At 41.7% G+C, this 23,675-nt stretch overlaps 1 protein-coding gene across 10 annotated transcripts in view; it reads right to left on the bottom strand.

The window, feature by feature from the left end:
- Positions 1-19,438: 19,438 nt before the first annotated feature.
- Positions 19,439-23,675, bottom strand: part of EMSY (EMSY transcriptional repressor, BRCA2 interacting) — a 140,348-nt gene continuing 136,111 nt past the window's right edge. For 9 of the 10 annotated variants that reach the window (XM_033949278.1, XM_033949288.1, XM_033949284.1 and 6 more), the window contains one exon: positions 19,439-20,330. In XM_033949278.1, the coding sequence (XP_033805169.1) occupies positions 20,136-20,330 (195 nt within the window). In that variant the 3' untranslated portion in view covers positions 19,439-20,135. The remainder of the gene's footprint in view (positions 20,331-23,675) is intronic. The other variant, XM_033949286.1, reaches the window with a different exon arrangement.

The following is a 23,675-nucleotide window of genomic DNA, read 5'->3' as shown; positions in this document are numbered from 1 at the left end:
ATCACAACTGAGCCGATGGTTCTTCTCTCTCTGATGCTGCAAGAGTGTAGCGACTGATCTAAACGAGCAAAGTCTTGCACTACGAGTACATATGGTATACACGCATCACATGATCACAACTGAGCCGATGGTTCTTCGCTCTCCAAATGTAGTGAGTGTTCTAATTGACCGAGGTCTTGCAATACGAGTACCTATAGTATTTTGTATTAAAGTTTTTGGGTTGTAGAACGAATCGTCTGAGTTTCCATTATTTCCTATGGGGAAATTCACTTTGATACACAAGTGCTTTGGATTACAAGCGTGCTTCCGGAACGAATTATGCTCGCAAACCAAGTTCAGTGTCAGCTTGTGGAAGACCTTGAAGGCTAGGACCAAGGTTTTAAAGGCGCAGCGTAGTCTGCCACGAAAACTTGTTGATATCATCAAGTCGCTAAGACTCGAACATCTGGCCAGTTTGGGCACCTTTCTGGCACTTAGTCGTTCCTAAAACAGGTCTAGCCTACAACATTTTTGGCCCTGGACATTACAATGTTCCATTAGTGCACAAAAAATGTCCACATCTTAAGCCCACCCTTAAGCCTGCCCAAAACATGCCCCCAACACCCCCCCTTGAGATTTAGACGAGCTGTGGATGAACCTTGGAGCAAAACGTCTTAAAAATTAGTCTCAAAAATAGAGATTTGGATGGGTTTTTGGGGGGTTTTTTTGGGGAGGGGAAAGCCCATCCTCCACTTTATGCTGCTTTTCTGACATCTTTCTGTTTCAGAAATTAGCCCCTATATCATATAGAAGAGGTGAAGAGAATATATACTTTAGCGCTTTGAAGCTTTTCCCCCCCCCCCCCCCCCCCCCCCCCGCCTTAGAAACATAGAAAGATGACGGCAGAAAAGGGCTACAGCCCATCAAGTCTGCCCACTCTACTGACCCACCTCATTAAGTCTGAGTGCTAATGACCTAGTTCCTTAACTCGACCCTCGTAGGGATCCCACGTGGATGTCCCATTTATTCTTAAAGTCGAGCACGCTGGTGGCCTTGATCACCTGCACTGGAAGTTTGTTCCAATGATCCACCACCCTTTCTGTGAAGAAATACTTCCTGGTGTCGCCACTAAATTTCCCTCCTCTGAGTTTGAGCGGGTGCCCCCTTGTGACCGAGGGTCCCTTGGGAAAGAATATGTCATTTTCCACCTCGACACGACCTGTGACCTTATTCGAGTACTTTTTTTTATATATGGTGAATATATGAAGTTTTTTAAAATTTGACTGGCATTTAAACTTTACATCCTTATAAGGTGTTTTAGGTAGATCATTCACATCTATTCACTATGAAACTTGAACAGAAGAAGCAAGCGAGACGCCTAATTCCAACCGACAGTGACATTTATTGAAATCTAACAACCTTTTCAGTACGCTCGTATTGACGGAAACGCCAACACGATCCTATGCAGTATGTCCCATACCTAGGGTTACCAGATTTTGCCAAAGGAAAATCAGGACCCATGGCCACGCCCCCAGGCCCGCCTCTGCCACACACCCCCCAGCTCCGCCCCCAGATGGCTGCCACACATGCCTGGATGCAACGCAATGATGTCACAGGTGCGCATGTCACCGCATTGCATCCACGCATGCCCCTTCCTGATGCGATTTTGCATGGAAGCTTTTCAAAACCCATCCAAAGTGCCAGGTTTTGAAAAGCCGTCCAGACACCCGGACAGGTCCGGGGAAATCCACACCTAAAGTCGCTTGTTGTCCCCCTGAAGAAGGCGACTGTATCACCAAAACCTGGATCCTAGTCAGGACTTTCCTTGGATTCATACACACAAGTCCTTTGGGACTTTGCTTGATCTATTTGTTGGACAATTGTTAGATTTCAATACACGTAACTGTAGATTGGAATTAGACCTCTTACTTGCCTCTTCTGTTGTTCTGGTTCATTGTGAGACTCTCTTCTTCCGTTCTTGGTTTGCCCTATGAAACTTGACCTGCAACACAAAACTCATGTTGGCTGAGAAATGTAGTTGTTAGAATCGACTGCCAAGGACATAAGCCCATCACAGCTGCACAAAATCCACGGCTGAGCCACCCATACACGAATAGCTCAATACAATAAATATACTATTGCACTTATCAAGTCTAATCTTTGAGATCAAAGGAAGAAGATTAGAAGAGGATTTTTATAGAATGGGAAGCAACGCATTGTGCATCTATATATATATATATCTATATCTTTGGGAAAGATGACATCTGTCAGCAAACCTCGGTGTGGCCCATATGTACACCACCCCGTGATCATATTATTAAGCATCAATGTCGTCAGGTCACCAAAAAGACAAGCACCGGTCAGGCAGGGCTGGGGAGGAAGCATGCGAGTGAGGACAGGGGTGTGGGTGATAAGTGGCCAAGTGGTAGAGATTGTGGGTTCAAATCCCAGGGCTGCTCCTGTATGTACCTCCTATAAAAGCCACTTTGAATGTGTATCTTCAAGAAGGTGGAATACAAGTCCTAATCCCTTTATAAGCGCAGAGATACAGAATTTCAGCAGGTATCAGCTAGTTTAAAGGTTTGCGAGACGACAAGTCTCGTAGTTTGATTTTTATAGGTATCCAGAGCCCCTTAGTCTAGAGATTTCCAAACCTAGGGATCTCCTGCCAATGCTCATAATGAATATTCATGGCATAGGTTTCATGCAATGGAGGCTCTCATGTGAATTCCTTAAAAACGCAACTGAGTGAGGGGTCCCCACCCCCACAACATTAGAACATAAAAATTGCCATACTGGGACAGACCAAAAGGTCCATCAAGCCCAGTATTGTTTCCATCCCAGGTCCCAAGTACCTGGCAGAAACCCAAAGAGTGGCAACATTCCAGAGCTGAGATTGTGATGTCATAATGCCTCATTCCAACCTCATTAGTGATGTCATAATGGCTTGATTGTCCTATACTTGGCTCATATAAGAACATAAGACTTGACATACTGGGACAGAGCGAAGGTCCATCAAGCCCAGTATCCCGTTTCCAACAGTGGCCAACCCAAGTCCCAAGTGCCTCGCTAGATTCCAAGTAGTAAAACAGATTTTATGCTGCTTATCCTAGGAATAAGCAGTGGATTTCCCTAGACCAGGGATGTCCAATGTCGGTCCTCGAGGGCCGCAGTCCAGTCGGGTTTTCAGGATTTCCCCAATGAATATGCATTGAAAGCAGTGCATGCAAATAGATCTCATGCATATTCATTGGGGAAATCCTGAAAACCCGACTGGATTGCGGCCCTCGAGGACCGACATTGGTCACCCCTGCCCTAGACCATCTCAATAATGACTTGTGGACTTCTCTTTTAGAAAAGTATCCGAACCATTTTTAAACCCCGCTAAGCTAACTGATTTTCATCACATTCTCCAGCAATGAATTCCAGAGTTTAATTACACGTTGTGTGAAGAAATATTTTCTCTGGTTTGTTTTAAATCTACTAATTTGTAGCTTCATCACATGTCCCCTAGTCCTAGCATTTTGGGAAAAAGTGAACAAGTGATTCACATCGACCCTTTCCACTCCACTCATTAGTTTATAGCTTCTTTAGCCATAACTCATAGGGAAGTCGTCCCATCCCTTTTATCATTTTCATTGCCCTTCTCTGTACCTTTTCTAATTCTGCTATATCTTTTTTGAGATACGGTGACCAGAACTACACACAGTTTTCAAGTTGCAGCCGTACCATAGAGCGATACAAGGACATTATAACATTTTCATCTTTATTTTCCATTCCTTTCCTGATAATTCCTAACATTCACTTTCTTAGCGGACCTTAGTAAATTGGAAGACTGGGCGTCCAAGTGGCAGATGAAATTTAATGTGGACAAATGCAAGGTGATGCACATTGGGAAGAATAACCTGAATCACAGTTACCAGATGCTAGGGTCCACCTTGGGGGTTAGCGCCCAAGAAAAGGATCTGAGTATCATTGTAGACAATACAATAAAACCTTCCGCCCAATGTGTGGTGGCGGCCAAAAAAGCAAACAGGATACTGGGAAATATTTTAAAAAAGGGATGGTTAACAAGACTAAGAATGCCATAATGCCCCTGTATCGCTCCATGGTGCAACCTCATTTGGAGTATTGCGTTCAATTCTGGTCTCCTTATCTCAAGAAAGATATAGTGGCGCTAGAAAAGGTTCAAAGAAGGGCAACCATGATGGTGAAGGGGATGGAACTCCTCTCGTATGAGAAAAGACTAAAGAGGTTCAGCTTGGAAAAGGGACGGCTGAGAGGCGATACGATTGAAGTCTACAAAATCCTGAGTAGAGTAGAACAGGTACAAGTGTATCGATTTTTCACTCCGTCAAAAATTACAAAGACTAGGGGACACTCGAAGTTACAGGGAAATACTCTTAAAACCAATAGGAGGAAATTTTTTTTTTCACTCAGAGAATAGTTAAGCTCTGCAATGCAATGCCAGAGGTTGTGGTGAGAGCGGATAGCGTAGCTGGTTTTAAGAAAGGTTTGGACAATTTCCTGGAGGAAAAGTCCATAGTCTGTTATTGAGAAAGACATGGGGGAAGCCACTGCTTGCCCTGTATTGGTAGCATGGAATGTTGCTACACCTTGGGTTTTGGCCAGGTACTAGTGACCTGGATTGGCCACCGTGAGAACGGGCTACTGGGCTTGAGGGACCATTGGTCTTACCCAGTATGGCTATTATGTTCTTACGTGAGCCAAGTATAGGACAATCAAGCCATTGTAACATCACTGCTGAGGTTGGCTCTGAGGCACTGTGGAATGAGGCATTATGACATCACAATCTCAGCTCTGGAATGTGGCTCTCATTGGAGTTCCGGAATCTTGCTATTCTTTGAGATGCTGGAATGTTGCTACTCCTTGGGTTTTGGCCAGGTACTAGGGACCTGGATTGGCCACCGTGAGAATGGGCTACTGGACTTGATGGATCATTGATCTGACCCGGTAAGGCTAATCTTATGTTCTTACATGAGCCAAGTATAAGACAATGAAGCCATTGTGACATCACTGCTGAGGTTGGCTCTGAGGCACTGGTGGAATGAGGCATTATGACATCACAATCTCAGCTCTGGAATGTTGCTCTCATTGGGGTTCCAGAATCTTGCTATTCTTTGAGATGCTGGAATGTTGCTACTCCTTGGGTTTTGGCCAGGTACTAGTGACCTGGATTGGCCACCGTGAGAACAGGCTACTGGGCTTGATGGACTATTGGTCTGACCCAGTTAAGCTATTCTTATGTTCTTATTGCTCAACAATGACACCTAGATCCTTTTTATATCTGAGAATTTCTTGTACAACATACCCTCACAGACTCTCCCTCCAGTATTCTACTGTGATAATTACAGATAACTGGAGTATTTTAATCACTTTGCACTGCCATTTCTAAACCCTCTTTTTTGGTTTCAGAAAAGGATTGTTTGAACTACTGTAATTAGTTACAGACTCATACTATCAGCAAAAAGGTGGGCTGAATGCAGTGAGAGAAACCACACAAGAACCTAAAATATGTTTAGGGAAAGAAATGCACGAGTTAATTCAAATGTGAAAAGGAGGAAACAGCCTCAGAAAATGCAGCGTAAGCCAGCCGCAGTAGCGGCTTAATGCCTGCCTGGGCAGAACCTGACAGGCATTAAAAAACCTCCTTTTTGTCACATTAAAAATGACTCTGCAATGCAATGAAAAGAGGACAAAAATTCCAGATACTCTTCTTCCTCCGTATTCGCTGTGGTTACGGGCAGAACATAGCTGTGAATATGGAAAAGCTGCAAATAACTTTTTGCATGTTATTCGCGGTTTTTGGTAACAGCCAGCATTTTTAATATTGAAACTGCAAATAACTTTTCCCCATCTCTCCCTCTCCAGTCCACCCACTCCCCAATGCAAAGTTTGGCTGAGGGCGCCCCAGTCCCTGCTAATGAATGAAGAAGCGAGGTTCAGCTGCTCCCCGGATCCATCATCTCCTACAAGCGTGCCTCCACCTGAGCTTCAGTCACTCAACGCAGGGAGCCGGGACCTCAGCCCGCCCTTTCCCGCACAAGGATTGGAGATCCGAACCAAGCCTGAAGCTGCTGTCACTTACCCCCGAGTGGCCCGCGCTTCCCTCCCGCTGCTCTTGGTGCTGGCGCTCCTCTTGTGAGACCTGATCCCGTTGTCACTTACCCTGAGTGGCCCATGCTTCCCTCCTGCTGCTCTTCTGGGCGCTGATAGCAGTCAAGCAGCGATTTTCAGGCTGGGAAGCTGCGATTTTGTGGGTGAAAGCAAAGAAGGAGCGATTTTCTGAGTGAATGTTGGTAGGCGTTAAACTTTATCGGTACTCATGATGTAATTTTGGGGGGAGGAGTCAGCATACGAGAAATCGCAAATAAGCGAAACTGCGAGTGCTGAAACCACAAATACAGAGGGCGAAGTGTAATAATAAAAAGAACCTACTTATCTCAAATTGAAGGATCGGCACAAGGGTGGCCAGTGTTTCACAAATTCATGCTGCCTCGGGGTGTAACCACTCGTCGATCCTACTCAGGGAGCACTAAACAAGCGCTTCTCCCTGCATCACACGGTGGAATTACCTGGAATTTTTGTCCTCTTTTCACTGCATTGCACAGTGTCATTTTTAATGTGACAAAAAGGAGGGTTTTTTTTTTTTTTTTTTAATGCCCGTGAGGTTCTGTCCAGGCAGGCCTTAAGCCGCTACTGCAGCTGGCTTGCGCTGCATGTTCTGGGCCCTACAGCTCCTAAGGGCCACCGTGAGATGGGATGTCTTTCCCTTCACCCCACCCTATACCAAAGCCCCCCCCACCTTTTAAAATGCAACACAGTTGTCCTGCTTGCCATCCCCCCTCCAAATGCCGGTCCTGAGAAACGGAGTTCTCAACGCACTCCTGGGTCCCATTAAGCTTGTCAGGTTTTGAAAGATATCCACAATGAGGATGTATGAGATAAATTTGAAATAACTGCCTCCATTCTACGTAAATCACGTTGGTTCATAGTCATTGTGAGGATCCTGAACACCTGACTGCGTTGTGTGTCCAAGGACCGGTTTAAGAAGTCCTGGCAGAAGAAGGAATCCCCATTGTAATTTTACCCTAAACATGATATGGATATATAGTAACATAGTAACATAGTAAATGACGGCAGATAAAGACCCGAATGGTCCATCCAGTCTGCCCAACCTGATTCAATTTAAAATTTTTTTTTTTTTTTCCTTCTTAGCTATTTCTGGGCGAGAATCCAAAGCTTTACCCGGTACTGTGCTTGGGTTCCAACTGCCGAAATCTCTGTTAAGACTTAATCCAGCCCATCTACACCCTCCCAGCCATTGAAGCCCTCCCCTGCCCATCCTCCTCCAAACGGCCATACACAGACACAGACCGTACAAGTCTGCCCAGTAACTGGCCTAGTTCAATCTTTAATATTATTTTCTGATTCTAAATCTTCTGTGTTCATCCCACGCTTCTTTGAACTCAGTCACAGTTTTACTCTCCACCACCTCTCTCGGGAGCGCATTCCAGGCATCCACCACCCTCTCCGTAAAGTAGAATTTCCTAACATTGCCCCTGAATCTACCACCCCTCAACCTCAAATTATGTCCTCTGGTTTTACCATTTTCCTTTCTCTGGAAAAGATTTTGTTCTACGTTAATACCCTTTAAGTATTTGAACGTCTGAATCATATCTCCCCTGTCTCTCCTTTCCTCTAGGGTATACATATTCAGGGCTTCCAGTCTCTCCTCATATGTCTTCTGGTGCAAGCCTCCTATCATTTTCGTCGCCCTCCTCTGGACCGCCTCAAGTCTTCTTACGTCTTTCGCCAGATACGGTCTCCAAAACTGAACACAATACTCCAAGTGGGGCCTCACCAATGACCTGTACAGGGGCATCAACACCTTCTTTCTTCTACTGACTACGCCTCTCTTTATACAACCCAGAATCCTTCTGGCAGCAGCCACTGCCTTGTCACACTGTTTTTTCGCCTTTAGATCTTCGGACACTATCACCCCATTGGTACAGCTATAAATAAGTGACCAAAAAAAAAAAAAAAGTGAAACAAAAGCGTTTTTTTTGTTGTTTTTTTTAAAAGAGGCAGTACAGGCATGAAACAAGCAAATCTAGATATATAGGGGGAGACTTGTTTTTGTATGTATGTTCCAGCATAACTCTGAAATGCATGGACAGATTTCAACCAAACTTGGTATACATATCACTTACTATCTGGGGGACAAATAATGTGGGGGGGAGGAAGGGGGTGACATGTGGGTGGGGGGCAGGGGGTGGGAAGGGGGTGACATAAAAAAAAAACAACAGATATTATTGTCTAATCCATAAACTCATGGACAGATTTCAACCAAACTTGATATACATAAGACTTACTAACTGGGCAGAAAGACGGGGGGGGGGGGGGGAGGAAAGGGGGTGACATGTAAAAATTATCAAAAACGACAGATATTAGTGTCTAACCCATGGTTTTTGGGCTCACTGAGATGAATACTGACACTCCCGATGCTGTTTAAGTCCAAGTTCATCCCCATCGAGAGGGACATTCCTGTGGGACGTGTGGGGGTGGGGCATTTTGGGATAAATAAATATCCAGGCAACGCCGGGTAATCTGCTCGTGTTTTCATAAAACTGGCTCACTACTGCAGGCTTAAACGACAGTAACCGAGGATTAGATTCAAAACACATTCTCACATCAGGAATTAACTCTACAATCAAGGGCACATTGGCTCCTTCAGCAATCTCGACCTGTTCTGAAAATGGGCAACCTTTTAAGAAGAAAGTTGCGTGAGAAAAGGACTTTTGTTTCACCGAGAGACAAAGCCTGGATTTTGGGTTAAAATGAAACACGATGATCAAAAACATACCCTCTATGCTCCCCTCCTCCCTGCTTTAGTACTATTCAAACTTAATAGTGAAGAACTCGCTTAAATTCCGCTCCTCCTCCTACCACTTCAAACAATTTCTTTTACGAAGGGCTTTTAATTAAATGCAGTCAGAGAGTTGGGATGGTGCAATACAGCAGTACTTCTATGAAGAACTAGAGAGCTAAAAAAAAAAATGGAATCGCTCCTTTCCTTCTGCTAAAACCCAACGCCACGCTACCCGAACATCAATCCACTTGGCCAATTCAGGGCTTTTTTTTGCAAAATCTACACACCAAAATTTGAGGACTAAGGGCCAGATGCACTAAACTGAGTCAGTAATACCGTGTGAGTGCGCAGCGATCCGCTCTTGGGCCACTACCAAAAGAGCTATTGATGCACTAACAAGTTTGCACACAAATGATTTGTGTGGTGGTTCATCGTAATCCCCGTCTCTCCCATCTGATTGATCTCTGTGAGAGTGACACTCATACATGCACAGAATAGCCCAGTTGATATAGTGACCATGTACGCAAGCACCAGGTTTGTTATGTCAATCATAGGTGTGGATTATTGTAGCACGTCATATGCGTATAGCATTGGCATGCATTGAAGGCATCGGCCATAAAGCACTGTTGTCACAAAGCGCTTTATAACATGGCTGTTAGAGATTTTTCTTCTTTTGGTGCTGTTGGAAGCAGTTTTTGGGAAGGAGAGGTAGCAGCAGACTACGCAAATGCGGGGCACAAATGCGGGGCATAAGTTCTGGCCCAGCCTGTACATATTTTTAATCATCAGAAATTGCCCCATCTTTTCACTGCCCTCCCATATATTGTATGCTGTTAACAGGCATGCATAAGATGTGCCTTCAACACACATGCTTACGTCCTTGCTATTGTAAAAACTGTGCTTATGGTATAAATGTTATAAATATATTAATTTCAGGCTGAACTATCGGTAAGACAAGTGACTGGTCTGACCAGTCGCTGTTTTTCGGATCGCTAAAAGTGATCACTTTTTCTTGGTGCATCGGGAAGCCATGTTAGAGCATCAATCGCTCTGCTAGCTTTCTTGGCATTTCAATATTAATGAGCTTATTTGCATAGTCAGGATCGAAGAACGAGCGATCTTGCAGAAAAGCACATGGTGAGCCGTTTTCTGCACTGGGTCGGTAAATGCGATAGTCACTAAATCAGTCAAAACTGGTTTAGCGACCATCGTTAGACGATCGCGGACTTTAGTGCATCTGGCTCTAAGTGCAGGTGGCATATTCCATACTCGCAAGAAATTGCAGGGCAGTGTAAAAAGGCCACAACCAAAAAAATCATCATCATTGTCCTTCACTATATACTACCTATATATTTAGGGCCTTATCAATAAAGCCTTATTACCCCAAGATACAACAAATGTCTTTTTTGAGAGACCTATGTGAAAGAAGAAAAAAAAACCCCAAACAACTCTTTATTGTGACAACCATTACTTGTCAATAGGGGCTATTGCTGGCAAAAAGACTTCAATGTGAGAGCTGAGATCAGTGCTCTAGGTTTGGGGGGAGGGGTGGGGGTAACGGACGGACGAACGACTAATCCCTCTTCAGTAATGTAGCCAATCCAGATGCTCAGGCATATTCGGAGCATTGATGCATCTTCCCCTGGTTTGTTAATGGCCCCCGACTGTGAGCTTGATCCTATGGTCTTTAAACTCAAACTTCACAGTGATGCGAGAACAGCATGGAAGTTTGTGTGCTGTAGAATAAACACACTGAAAGCTGAAGTACTAAGGAAAAACAGAGCAGTTCTGGAAAGAGTGCTAGCAGAAAGCTTCTGGACAAGGTAGGGGGAATACGTACCTAGGTTTCTACTAGGTACTTGTGACCTGGATTGGTCATGGTTAGAAGCAGGATACTGGGCTAGATGGACCATTGGTCTGACTTAGTGAGAGAAGAGAGCTAGGGAGCCAGACAGGATCAATGGGGGCTATCACTGGCCCCCCCAAATCTTGCAGTGAAAACTACTATTTTATTCTGTAGTCCTAAAATCCATATTTTACCAAGTCAAAAAAAATTAAAGGATATAGTGACCAATAAAGTATCATTGGTTTTATCTATATCCAACAGCGCCACCTATTGGATATCACATTACAATGCCACAGGCAGAGGCAGATTTTCAAATAGCCTTTTCACAAATTGCTCTAAAGTCACACCATAACCTGGAGAGGGCAAGAGGGTTATTGAGCATGGTTTTCACCAGATTTAGAAAGATCTAGTCTTCAAGAATAATCTGACAAGAAAGGAGGGGAAGGGGCAGCTTGTTAAAAGCTTACAGAATGAAAGTTGTGCAGCTACAGTAGATATAAAGAGAAAAAAATTTGATCATAAGAACGTAAGAATAGCCCTACTGGGTCAGACCAATGGTCCATCAAGCCCAGTAGCCCGTTCTCACAATGTCCAATCCAGGTCACTAGTACCTGGCCAAAACCCAAGGAGTAGCATCATTCCATGCTACCATTCCAGGGCATACAAAACACAAACCCAAAAAATGTAAAGGGAGGAAAAAATATATAACTATAGCGAAACCTCCCCAACCCCAAGAAAAAACAACCGACAAGGGGGAGAGACAAGAGAACTCTAACCTTGACCTGAATTAACCTACAAATGGTATAATGTGAAACAGGAGAACCCTCAGTAACACAGCCGCCCGCTTGGGGAAAGGCTGTCACCGGCTGACACTCAGAAAGAGTGTAAACTGTGAAACATCCCCGGGTTTTTCCTGTTAATGAGAATCAATCAAGTGCACCCCCAAAAAGTGCTACGTGTGAAAAAAGATTAATAAATCAAAAAAACACACAATATTAATGGTCAAGGAAACTCTTGTCTCTACTCCTTGTCAGGGGGGCCAAACAAGGAAGGAAAGTGTCCAAATCTGTCCAAATCTGAACCAAGCCAGTCAATGAATGGAAGTACTTAGCTTCTCTAAACAATAGAACAGCCAGCCGATGTGAGACATCATCCGTCCAACGGGACTCCGTTTCGGGGGTGTACACCCCCTTCTTCAGGAACAACTGGACTGTATTAAGACTGGTGATTCCTCCGACGTAGCTTGGAAAGTGAGGCAGAAAATGGCCATTTTCTGCCTCACTTTCCAAGCTACGTCGGAGGAATCACCAGTCTTAATACAGTCCAGTTGTTCCTGAAGAAGGGGGTGTACACCCCCGAAACGGAGTCCCGTTGGACGGATGATGTCTCACATCGGCTGGCTGTTCTATTGTTTAGAGAAGCTAAGTACTTCCATTCATTGACTGGCTTGGTTCAGATTTGGACAGATTTGGACACTTTCCTTCCTTGTTTGGCCCCCCTGACAAGGAGTAGAGACAAGAGTTTCCTTGACCATTAATATTGTGTGTTTTTTTGATTTATTAATCTTTTTTCACACGTAGCACTTTTTGGGGGTGCACTTGATTGATTCTCATTAACAGGAAAAACCCGGGGATGTTTCACAGTTTACACTCTTTCTGAGTGTCAGCCGGTGACAGCCTTTCCCCAAGCGGGCGGCTGTGTTACTGAGGGTTCTCCTGTTTCACATTATACCATTTGTAGGTTAATTCAGGTCAAGGTTAGAGTTCTCTTGTCTCTCCCCCTTGTCGGTTGTTTTTTCTTGGGGTTGGGGAGGTTTCGCTACCATTCCAGGGCAAGCAGTGGCTTCCCCCATGTCTTTCTCAATAACAGACTATGGACTTTTCCTCCAGGAACTTGTCCAAACCTCCTCTTTGCTGAACCATCTTGTGCGTTTAATGTACAACACTGTGCGTGTCTGGTAGCGCTATAGAAACAATAAATAGAAGTAGTAGTAGTAATTTGAAATGCATATTGTTATACTGTAGAAGACATTTTAAGCAAGAACATGAGAGATTACTCCAGATTAAGGGATTTCCAGTGGCTTTATTCCAACATCTCCAGTTCCAAGAGGCAGATTTCCCTTTTAATAAGAATACATCAGTGTGTCTAGATTAAGAGAAAGTAGGTATTTACTTGGACTATTGTGATCATATCTTGCAAGTATATTTGTACCTAACAGTCAAGCAGTCTTCAACTGGCTAGATAGAGCTCAAGCACCTTTTACTGTAAATTCCATGATTTTAGGTGGGGATTTTAATGCGCAAATGCACCTAGTAGCTTGCACTGGGCTCCATTCCAGACTTTAGCAGCTGTAGGGTACTGTGGGATCCTGTAAGACATCTGGGCTTGTATAGCCCATGGAGTGTAATTCCAGGGGCTGTGATCATACCTTTTCTTCAGCCCTACATGGGATTTATCCCTGAATATAGTGGTTTTTGGATGGAAGGTTTCACAGTAAAAGGTATGTGTCCTAGACTGTTATTACTACCTTTGCAGATCAAGCTCCTTGCTGGGTAATTATTAACCCTTTAATTGGCAGATGGTGAAATGGCTGCTCTACGCAGATTGATGTTGAACGAGAGCAACAGTGCCAAGTAACAGGCGTTTGGAGATGCAGATCTCCCATAAGAGCCTTAGAAAACACATGTTGCTTCTGAGTAACAATGCCAAATAAAGGATTATAGAGGAAGAAAAAAAATCAATGGTCAGTGATGAAAAACAACTACCTGCTTAAAGAAGAGACACTTTGCTGAGGAAAAAACTTAACATGCTAAACAAATACTTCTGCTCTTTGTTCACAAAAGAAAATCCTGGAGAAGGACAATTGGCTGGCAAAGTTACACATGAGAATGGAGGAGATACTGCAACATTTAAGCAAGAAAATGTTTATGAACAACTTGAAAAATTGAAGGTGGACAAAGCCATGGGACTGGACGTCATCCATCCCAGGATACTGAGGGAGGTCAGAGAGGTTCTAGTGGGTCCTCTAAAAAATTTGTTCAATAACTCCTTAGAGAGATGGGAGAGGGGGGGGGGGGGGGGGGGTCGCCGCGTGAGTGGACTGCTGGGCACGATGGACCACTAGTCTGACCCAGCAGCGGCAATTCTTATGTTCTGATCGGAACAGAGCGGATGTGGTCCCTCTTCACAAAAGTGGTCACAAAGATGAAGAGGGAAACTACAGGCCAGTAAGCCTCACTTCAGTTGTTGGAAAAATAATGGAAGGGTTGCTAAAGGAGAGGATAGTGAATTTCCTACAATCCAATGGGTTACAAGATCCAAGGCAACAAACATGGCTTTACTAAAGATAAATCAAGTCAAACAAACCTGATTGAATTTTTTGAATGGGCACCCAGAGAACTGTATCGAGATTATGTGTTAGATGTAATTTACTTAGATTTCAGCAAGCCTTACTAGTTTACCTAATGTGCAGTTTCTGGATTTAAAAGTGAACACGATAGAATTAGAAGGGCTCAACATCAATTGAACAAAACATAATAAAAATTATCTGTAAATAGTGGAAAATTTGGAGCTTTTTGACAAATTTATGCTCCACTGATGTTGGCTGGTAGTCTAATTTTAGCTTTTACTATCCCTTGTTAGCTGTTTCCTCCTCCCTTTTCTTTTTGGTTGGAGTGGTACAATTAGGGAGGTTTCCTAGTTCCATAGTGGATCACCTGTTGGGGATAACAGTAAGCAAGTTTTGTTTTTCATGTCCAAGTGTGTTGAAATTTGTCAATTGCAAGCTGCTTTGCTAAGCTGTGCAGATGCTGTTAGTTCAATTAAAAGCCTTCTAATATTAAAAAAGGTCAGGTGAGGATACATTCGAGCTTTGTTTTAAGAAGGGACCATATGGAACACCAAAAAAATCCTATATAAAGGAATGAGAAAGAAAATCAAAATCTACGTCCTATAAATTTCTCACTGCTATGCTCAAAAGTGAATTAAATTACACCACAATTTCATTGAAAGTTTCATACACTTCAAAACTCTGTCTTAGCAAGAGTGAATCAGAACGCTGCAATGCTGTCCGGAGCCCTGACGCAGCTTGTTAGCGAAACGGCAGCTAGCCTAATGTCCGTCGGTGAGGACTGGCAGGGATATAATGACATTTAAACATCATATTAATTACTCCACCCACAGCTAAGTAGGTTTGATAGATTTTGACACATTTTTTGAAAAATCCGAAGTGTCTTACTGTGGGTAGGAAGGGGGATTAAGAGCCGGTGAAGACTTTTTTCCCTTTCCAGTGCGGCAGTGACTAACAGTTACGCACGGGGATCTGAGGCTCTTCCCTTATCATTTATTATTTCAATGAGTTTTGAAGTGTATGGAACCATATGAAACACCCCAGGGTCCAACTTCTAGGACCGTTTCAGAATTCTTGAGTTCTTATTTCATGCAATTAGGCCTGATGGGCCGCCGCGGGTGCGGATCGCAGGGCAGGATGGACCTCTGGTCTGCCCCAGCGGAGGCAACTTCTTCTTTCTTAATATGCAACTCTTCATTGCTTTAAAATTATCTGCCAAACTGTGCCCCCTCTGAAAGATCTAGGCAACCTGATTCAGGAAAAAAAAAGTACCTTCTTTAAAACGAAATCAGCAAGATCAGATTCAGGAATGATAGCCACAAAAAGAATAACCTGACTCAAAAAGAAGATAATTTTTTTTTTATCTTTAAATAAGTTCATTTCCTGGAAATATACAAGTAAAAAATAAATAAATCTCAATAAATGAGGCTGTTGATAGCTAAAATGTAAGTACAGATACTGTCAATTGCCCCTGAAATGAGAGAATCATACATCACATCAGGAGAAGTAGTCAGTATTCCTGGATGAGGCTTACTGTTACTTCATATGCGAGTGATCCTGCAGTAAGTTACCACTCAGCCCTGCTTCAGACTGCACGGCAAAAACATACAGAGCTAGAAAAAGATGTCGGGTTACATGTTTACATCTGCTTGCACCACCTTTTGCTTTTTTTTTTTTTTTTTTTTTAATACATTTGGCAAATGTCACGGCTCGTGAAGCACAAACACTACACCCTCAATTTATTATCTGTACATCAACTGGAGAATGAAAAATCTTTGACACTGCCCGCCCTCCCTCCCTTCCCCCACAACAAGTGCTAAGAAATCTGGATGGTTCATGAAATCCATAGGACCTCACAAAAATAAAATTAAAAACAATCAACAGTCCAGAACACTTTTCTCACACGAGATATTTTAAATACACGTGCAGCAGGCTAGTCTGCAAAGGCACCTCAAAGGCATGGATGATGTCCCACTCAGAAGGTCATTTTCAAATGCCAGTTACCCCAAGTAGAGATTTGTCCGAGTAAATGGCCTCTGAAAATTGCTCAACCTCTGGCAGCTAAAATGATCAAATCAGGTTCCACGGATGAACTTTCAGCCACATTAGGAGGGAAACAAGCAACAGATTGGAAAAACACAATCCAATGCTCATTTTCTGTTGCTAATGTACCCACAGAAAAAAATAACAAACAAGCACCAAAATCCGCAGGTACAAACTCTCTCAAAGTAAAAGCAAACATGTATACTTTTACTTTGAAAATGATGCAAAGATCACAGGTTAAAAAATAAGTTCTCAGTAATGCAGTTTGAAAGTGCACCATTAACCGTTTTCTGTACAGTGACTAATGATTCTCTATTCCACTAAAGAGTGTCACCTGTTGTAAATTAAAATAGTTTGTTCCATCTAAGTCTCTTAGGAACTATGATTACAGCAAATCCACTAAGTTTGTGGATCAATTATCCATGCAATCCTGTATTTTATTTTTGTATGGCCCTTCTGACTGCAACTGGGCACCACACCACCTCAGTTGCTAAACTCTTCGTCAGTCCAGTCTTTATTAATCTTTATTTATTCTTTTTAACTTTTCATTCAATATATAAAATCATCATTTCTTTTTAATACTAATTCAATTAGAAAGAGGAACCTCACTTATCTTAATAGTAATCAGTTCATCCTAATACCTCTCCCGACATGCATGTTTCAATGTTAGAAACTTTTCTTCAGGGTCGAGGTCACTAGAAAAACACATAAACGTTAAGCTGTGATTTTAACTTACTAATCCTTATAGACTCCTACCAACAGTGCCTCAATTAAATTTCATTTCAAATGAGCATAGAAAAATAAGCCAATCCGGCATAGCTTACCGTATGAGGGAGCAATTCAGACAAAATCTTAAGCCGCGAATGGAACAAGAGTCCTTTAAAGCCGCTGGCCCGAAGCACGTAGCCGCGTGTATGACATCATCAATCGTGCCGTGCGGGGCTCAATTTCAAAAGAAAAGCGGGCACACTGTTTATTTCAAAGAAAAAGCCTGAGGAATGGTAAAGGAGGGAATAACCTCACAATATAGATAACCATTCTATTTCTTCATTTAACCCCCCAGGCACCAAAGATTTAAGTCTAAAAATCCTTTGTTGTTCTTTAATGACTAAACCTTTCTGTGACCACATCCTAACCCCAGCTTATAAGAAAAACATGCTGACGAGGAAGGAATTTGACTTTTTGAAAGAAAATCATCCCATAATTCCCAGGATTTATTTCTTGCCCAAAATCCATAAGAACCTTGACACCCCCCCACCCCCCGGGACGTCCAATAGTTTCTATGAAGAACTCTGTCTTGGAGCCTCTGTCTAAATTCATTGATATATTCTTACAAGAAGAAGTGAAAAAGATCCGCTCCTATTTAAAAAGACACCACTCATATGCTTTCTACCTTAGCCGATATAAATACCATTGGGGACAATTGGATTCTAGTCACCCTGGATGTTACTTCACTATATACCATGATCCCGGCAGAGGAGGCCTTGAAGATGGTGAGGGAGATTTGGATTCAGAGGAATATGATTCCCAGAATTACCCCTAAATTCCTTATGGAGTTAGCTGAACTTGTGTTAACCAGAAGTTACTTCTGGTTCAATGGGGAGTTTTTCCAACAAATTCATGGAATCGCCATGGGGGGCGTCATTAGCCCCATCGTTTGCCAATCTGTACATGGCAGATATGGAGGAGAATCATATATATAAATCGGAGGGGTTTAAAAATGTTTACATCTGGAAAAGGTTTTTGGACGATATATTTTTCATTTAGACAGCTTCTATGCAGGAACTTGAACAATTTCTGGAATGGCTGAATAATATTTGGCCGAATATTAAATTTACTGCCACCATAAATACCATTGAGATCGCTTTTTTAGACATTATCATACAAAAAGATGTGAATAGATTCAGGACTACCCTATATAGAAAACACACGGATAGAAATAGCTTATTAAGATACCATAGTTTTCATCCGGTTCGTCTGAGGAATAGTCTTCCCATCAGCCAGTTTCTTCGGCTAAGACGTATATGCTCAACCCTAGTGGATTTCAAAATTCAAGCTAAATCAATGAAAGAAAGATTCCGACAGCGAGGATATCCAGTGAAGATTATTCAACAAGCATATATGCACAGAGAGAACTATTGTTAACCTCTCAGGAGACGAAAGAAGAGATAGGTCTTATCTTCGTTCAAAAATTCACCCCTCTGACTGGGAGTACTAATAAACTAATTTTGAAACATTGGCATGTGGCTAGGTTAGCAGTACCTGAAGCTCCAGATAGACCGGTATTTTCTTACAAGCGTACTAAAAACATAGGTGAAATGGTGAAACACAAATCCCACAGAGATAATACTGTTAGGGGCATGCACACCGGATGTGGCAGATGTCAGTGGTGTGTTTTAGCCCTGACAGGGGAATCTTGGGTCCATCCAGATACAGGAACTATCTATCATACTCAGGCAACCACTACTTGTGAATCTACGGGGGTGATCTACCTGATCCAATGTCCATGTGATAAGATATATATTGGACGTACTATAAGATCAATAAAAACCCATTTAAATGAACATAAATCACGTATCCGCACAGAAAGGGACACGGCCCCTTTGGTAAAACAAATGGTCTGATATTAAATAGAGGATTATGGATGCAGTCACTGTAGGGTGGGAGGGAGGTAATACACAGAAAGCTTTAGCCATTAAAGAATAACAAAGGATTTTTAGACGTAAATCTTTGGTGCCTGGGGGGTTAAATGAAGAAATAGAATGGTTATCTATATTGTGAGGTTATCACCTCCTTTACCATTCCTCGGGCTTTTACTTTGAAATAAACAGTGTGCCCGCTTTTCTTTTGAAATTGAGCCCCGCATGACGCGAATGATGAGGGCCAGCGGCTTTAAAGGACTCTTGTTCCATTCGTGGCTTAAGATTTTGTCTGAATTGCTCCCTCATACGGTAAGCTATGCCGGATTGGCTTATTTTTCTATGCTCATTTGAAATGAAATTTAATTGAGGCACTGTTGGTAGGAGTCTATAAGGATTAGTAAGTTAAAATCACAGCTTAACGTTTATGTGTTTTTCTAGTGACCTCGACCCTGAAGAAAAGTTTCTAACATTGAAACATGCATGTCGGGAGAGGTATTAGGATGAACTGATCACTATTAAGATAAGTGAGGTTCCTCTTTCTAATTGAATTAGTATTAAAAAGAAATGATGATTTTATATATTGAATGAAAAGTTAAAAAGAATAAATAAAGATTAATAAAGACTGGACTGACGAAGAGTTTAACAACTGAGGTGGTGTGGTGCCCAGTTGCAGTCAGAAGGTCCATACAAAAATAAAATACAGGATTGCATGGATAATTGATCCACAAACTTAGTGGATTTGCTGTAATCATAGTTCCTAAGAGACTTAGATGGAACAAACTGATGATTCTCTATGACAGCGGTACCAAAACCCGTCCTACTGATCCTGTAGACAAATTATCAGGATACCTACAATTCATATGCACGAGATAAAATTGCATACACTAGGCTTTCAGTACATGTACATTCACTGTAGATATTCTGAAAATCTGACTGTCGGGTCAAGAGAACATGGTAAAGCCCTATTAGGGACTTGGGCAATCTATACCTGTTGACAATGCCTTTCTTAGGGCATCAACCACAGGACGAAGTTTAAAAAGTCCTTCCCTTTCAATTTGGGGAAAGTTTCAGCACCCTGTTCCAAGGCTGCGTTTCTGGCAGTGTTGAACACCATCCCGACATGTCGGAAAAATTATGAACACTCCATCTTCGGTCTACGGTTTGGACCATCATGCAAGCTGGTCTCATGTTTGTGCTCAGTACTTCACAGCAGGCCAAAAAGTCTCTGCTTCAGCAGAATAGTCCAATTACAGCCAGCCCAGCTCGATGCAGGTGCTTAGGGCTCACAGAACCACCCTGCTATCCAAAGTGCAAAGCACAGCCCTGTCATAATTACAGAGTTGTGCAAGGGTTTATTATGGAGCTTCTCCAATATCTGCTCTGCTAGGACTGTTCCAGAGAACTCTGTGAGGGGCTGGGCTCCGTGCCCTCCTCAGCACTGCTGTCCACATCCTGCTCCATGGCTGTTTCTTCATCTGCCAGCCGCTGACTGGTGAAGTTATTGAGCTCCAGGAGTCCACTAGGCTCTACCACAACATTTGTACTGGAGTGGCAGGGAATGGAATACTGAGGGATTGTCTGAAAAAAAAACACAGGAAAGTTTCAGGGCATCTCAGACGGTGGCAATGGAAACAAGAACAAAGACAATTTTTATAGCTTCATTCACATCTCTTCAGATCACTGGTTTTGAAGCTGCGGATGGTGATCTCACAAATTGGGAGGCTTCACAGAAACAAACAAATCTCCTGTCCCTCGCTTTGGGCCTCTAAAGTGACATATGCCCAGCAGTGGCTGTAATTAGATTAGTATCTGTGATTTGGAGTTCACAGACTAAACCACGCGAGAATCGCACGCAGACAAAGCCGGGCCGAGGGGTGTGTTGGTGCTGCCGTTGGGAGGGGGACTCCCTATTATAGAAAAAATGGACTTTTCCCTATTTTTTAGGGAAAAAGTTCAGTTTCCTCTGTAATGTGTGTGTGTGTGTGTGTGTGGGGGGGGGGGGGGTTTCCCACCCCAACACTACTAAGTTAAGTGTGGTGGTTCCCCCCCCTCCCCACATACCCTTCCCTCGTTGATCTTTAAAATTCAGTTTAAATCTGGCACACTGATGTCCTGCACACGATTGTTGGCCCGGCTTTGTCTGCACGCAATTTTGACACGTCACTGTGAGTCAATGAATGTTCCTGTGCCCCGCCCCTTCCTCCAGCGCGGGCTTCCTATTAGGTTGGGGACCCATGCATAGTTCTGGGGTCTCCGCGCACACACACTGACTGCTGCTCCTACTGCTAAGCATATACACGGGGTGGGCAACTAAGTGATAAAGGAAAGGGGAGTGGAGGTCTGCCATTTTGTTTTTATTGTTATTTAGGAGTTATGAGAATTTTTAAGCGTTAAAATAGATTCAGGATGAATAAAAGCTTGAGAGGCTGCTTTAGACTGGCATTTTGATTTTGAAGCAAATTTCAAGTTTATTTAAGTCTTGATATACTGCTTTTATAGTCAAAGTGGTTTCCAATTAATACAAAGTTTTAAAAAGTTTAAAAATAAAATAAAGGGAACAATTTCACAATTACCATACAGACATAACATGATACACAATGGGCAAATGGGGAGGATATAATGCATAAAATAAAAGAAAGGGGAGGTAAAAAAACAAAAGGTACAAAGGGAATCATTAATGTCTGAGATTTTGGATAAAAAAATTAAGTATAAATCTCAAAAGCATCTCTGAAAAGAAATTTTTTAAGATTAGATTTAAAATTATTGAGATTCTTTTCTTGTCTCAAGGTCAAAGGGAAAGTATTCCACAGTGTGGGAGGAGTTACAGAAAAGATTGTTTTCCACATTGTATCCCAAAACAGTTGGCGGACTGAAGGGACCGCTAAAAGCTATTGTTGGCAAGAACGCAGAGTCCTATGTGGATCATATGGGATTAACATCCTGTCTATAAAGGATGGAATGTGATTAGATTGAACTTTAAAAGTAAGAAGTAGTATTTTGAAAGTAATCCTATGTGAAATGGGTAGCCAGTGAGCTTTTAGCGTTAAAAATGATTTTTATAGCAGTGTTCTGGATGATCTATAATCTGCAACAGTGGTTTCTTAGCCTTTCTTCCGATATGACAAACCTGACAACATTCATGCATGTGACACAGTGAACAGCTGAACAAATCACACCTAAATCTCACTGTTGAACTGTAAATTGAGTATGAATTTGCCTATCAAATATCAAAAGCAGTAGGCAACACATCAGTCCCATATAAAACAAATATATATTCAAATTCTAGTGTCACTTCAGTTAACAGCAACATGCCTTTTTTATCAATGTCATTACCAAAAACAAATTGGTGAAAGCTTTAAACTCCCTTTGAAATTACCCCAGCGTCTGAGTAATAGTAATAGTTATTAAAGTTATTAAAAGGACATTCAGTTCGGGCTCAGGCAACCCTGTGGTTCAAATTTATTTATTTATTAATTCTTTATTCATTTTTAAAACTACAATTGTGTACAAGAAATGATGCATTTACATAAAATATTAACATTATAGCACAATCATAGAAATAATGACAAGACTTATTTTCCCCCACCCATTTTCCAATTGACCAACACCTCATAAAAATACCTATAAACAACCTATCTATACCTCTTAAACAGTGACAAAACATATCCCCCCCCCTCCCTTGATGTCCATGTTTTGCCCAAATTATACAAATAAATCATTCTTTACAATATTTAGTTAATGGTTCCCAACTTTGGTCTTGGAGGATAAGATGTACAGTTTCAGCATCTATGAGACAAACATGGTTTTTTCTTTTACATAGAGCTTTTTGGACCCCTGTCCATTTACAAAAACTTGACAGCTCTAAGTCTAATAGATGTTGGCACTGTCATCTTGAGACGGGGACATTAGATCATCTTTTATTCTATTGTCCATTCATATTATTATTATTTTGGAAATCAATTTGTTCTCAAATAAATAGGATGTTGGAGAATCCGGTAGCTTTGACATATGATACGATTTTATTTGGCACAGCAATGAGAGCACAGAGTCAAATTTCTTCAAATAATAACAAACTTTTATTTATATTAACTGGAGTAGCAGTTCAACAAATAACATACAATTGGAAAAATTATGACAGGTTAAATTATAACTTCTGGTGGAATTCAGTATGCCATATATATATAAAATGGAGAGTGCATTAGCAACACAGAGAGGTTATATTGATAAGTTTAAGAAGATTTGGGGACCATTAACAGACTTTTGCAATGAATGATACAATTTTCCCATAATAAGATATTTGATAAGAGGGGATGTGGGTGGGTTTATTTTATTCATCTCATAATATAAATAATTTATCATTCTATCTTGTTGTATTGTATGCAATTTTCAAAGGAAGGGGAGGGGATGGGTTTATAATTTGAGTAATAGTTGGTATACTTATTAAATACTATATACTTTTTCAATATTATAGTAAAGGATTATATAATGATACGTTGTATTTACAGTGATGCATGAAGGAATATCAAGTGTGTACTCAAATGAAATTGTATAAATTTATGTGATACATTTGTTGTTATATGAAAAATGAATAAAAAACTTAAAAACAAATAGTTAATGGTTCCCAAACTTCCATAAATGTTTTATAATATTCCTTCTGAATGGCCATAAACTTTTCCATTTTTAAAGATAGAACATAGGGATTCCCACCAGAATGAATAATTTAATCTATCCCAATTTTTCCAATTGTTTAAGATAAGCTGCATGGCAACCCCGTCATTATAAACAAAAGTTTGTTATTTTTTGACGAAATTTGACTTTTTGCCCTCATAGATGTTCCAAATAAAATGGTATCATATGATAATACCACTGGATTTTCTAATAAATTATTAACTTGATCTCAAATTGATCTCCAGCATTTTAGTA

Source organism: Geotrypetes seraphini, chromosome 6 (assembly GCF_902459505.1).
Source record: "Geotrypetes seraphini chromosome 6, aGeoSer1.1, whole genome shotgun sequence".
NCBI classification, from domain to species: domain Eukaryota; kingdom Metazoa; phylum Chordata; class Amphibia; order Gymnophiona; family Dermophiidae; genus Geotrypetes; species Geotrypetes seraphini.
The sequence above is the reverse complement of the archived record's forward strand: the minus strand, read 5'-3'. Positions and strand labels throughout refer to the sequence as shown.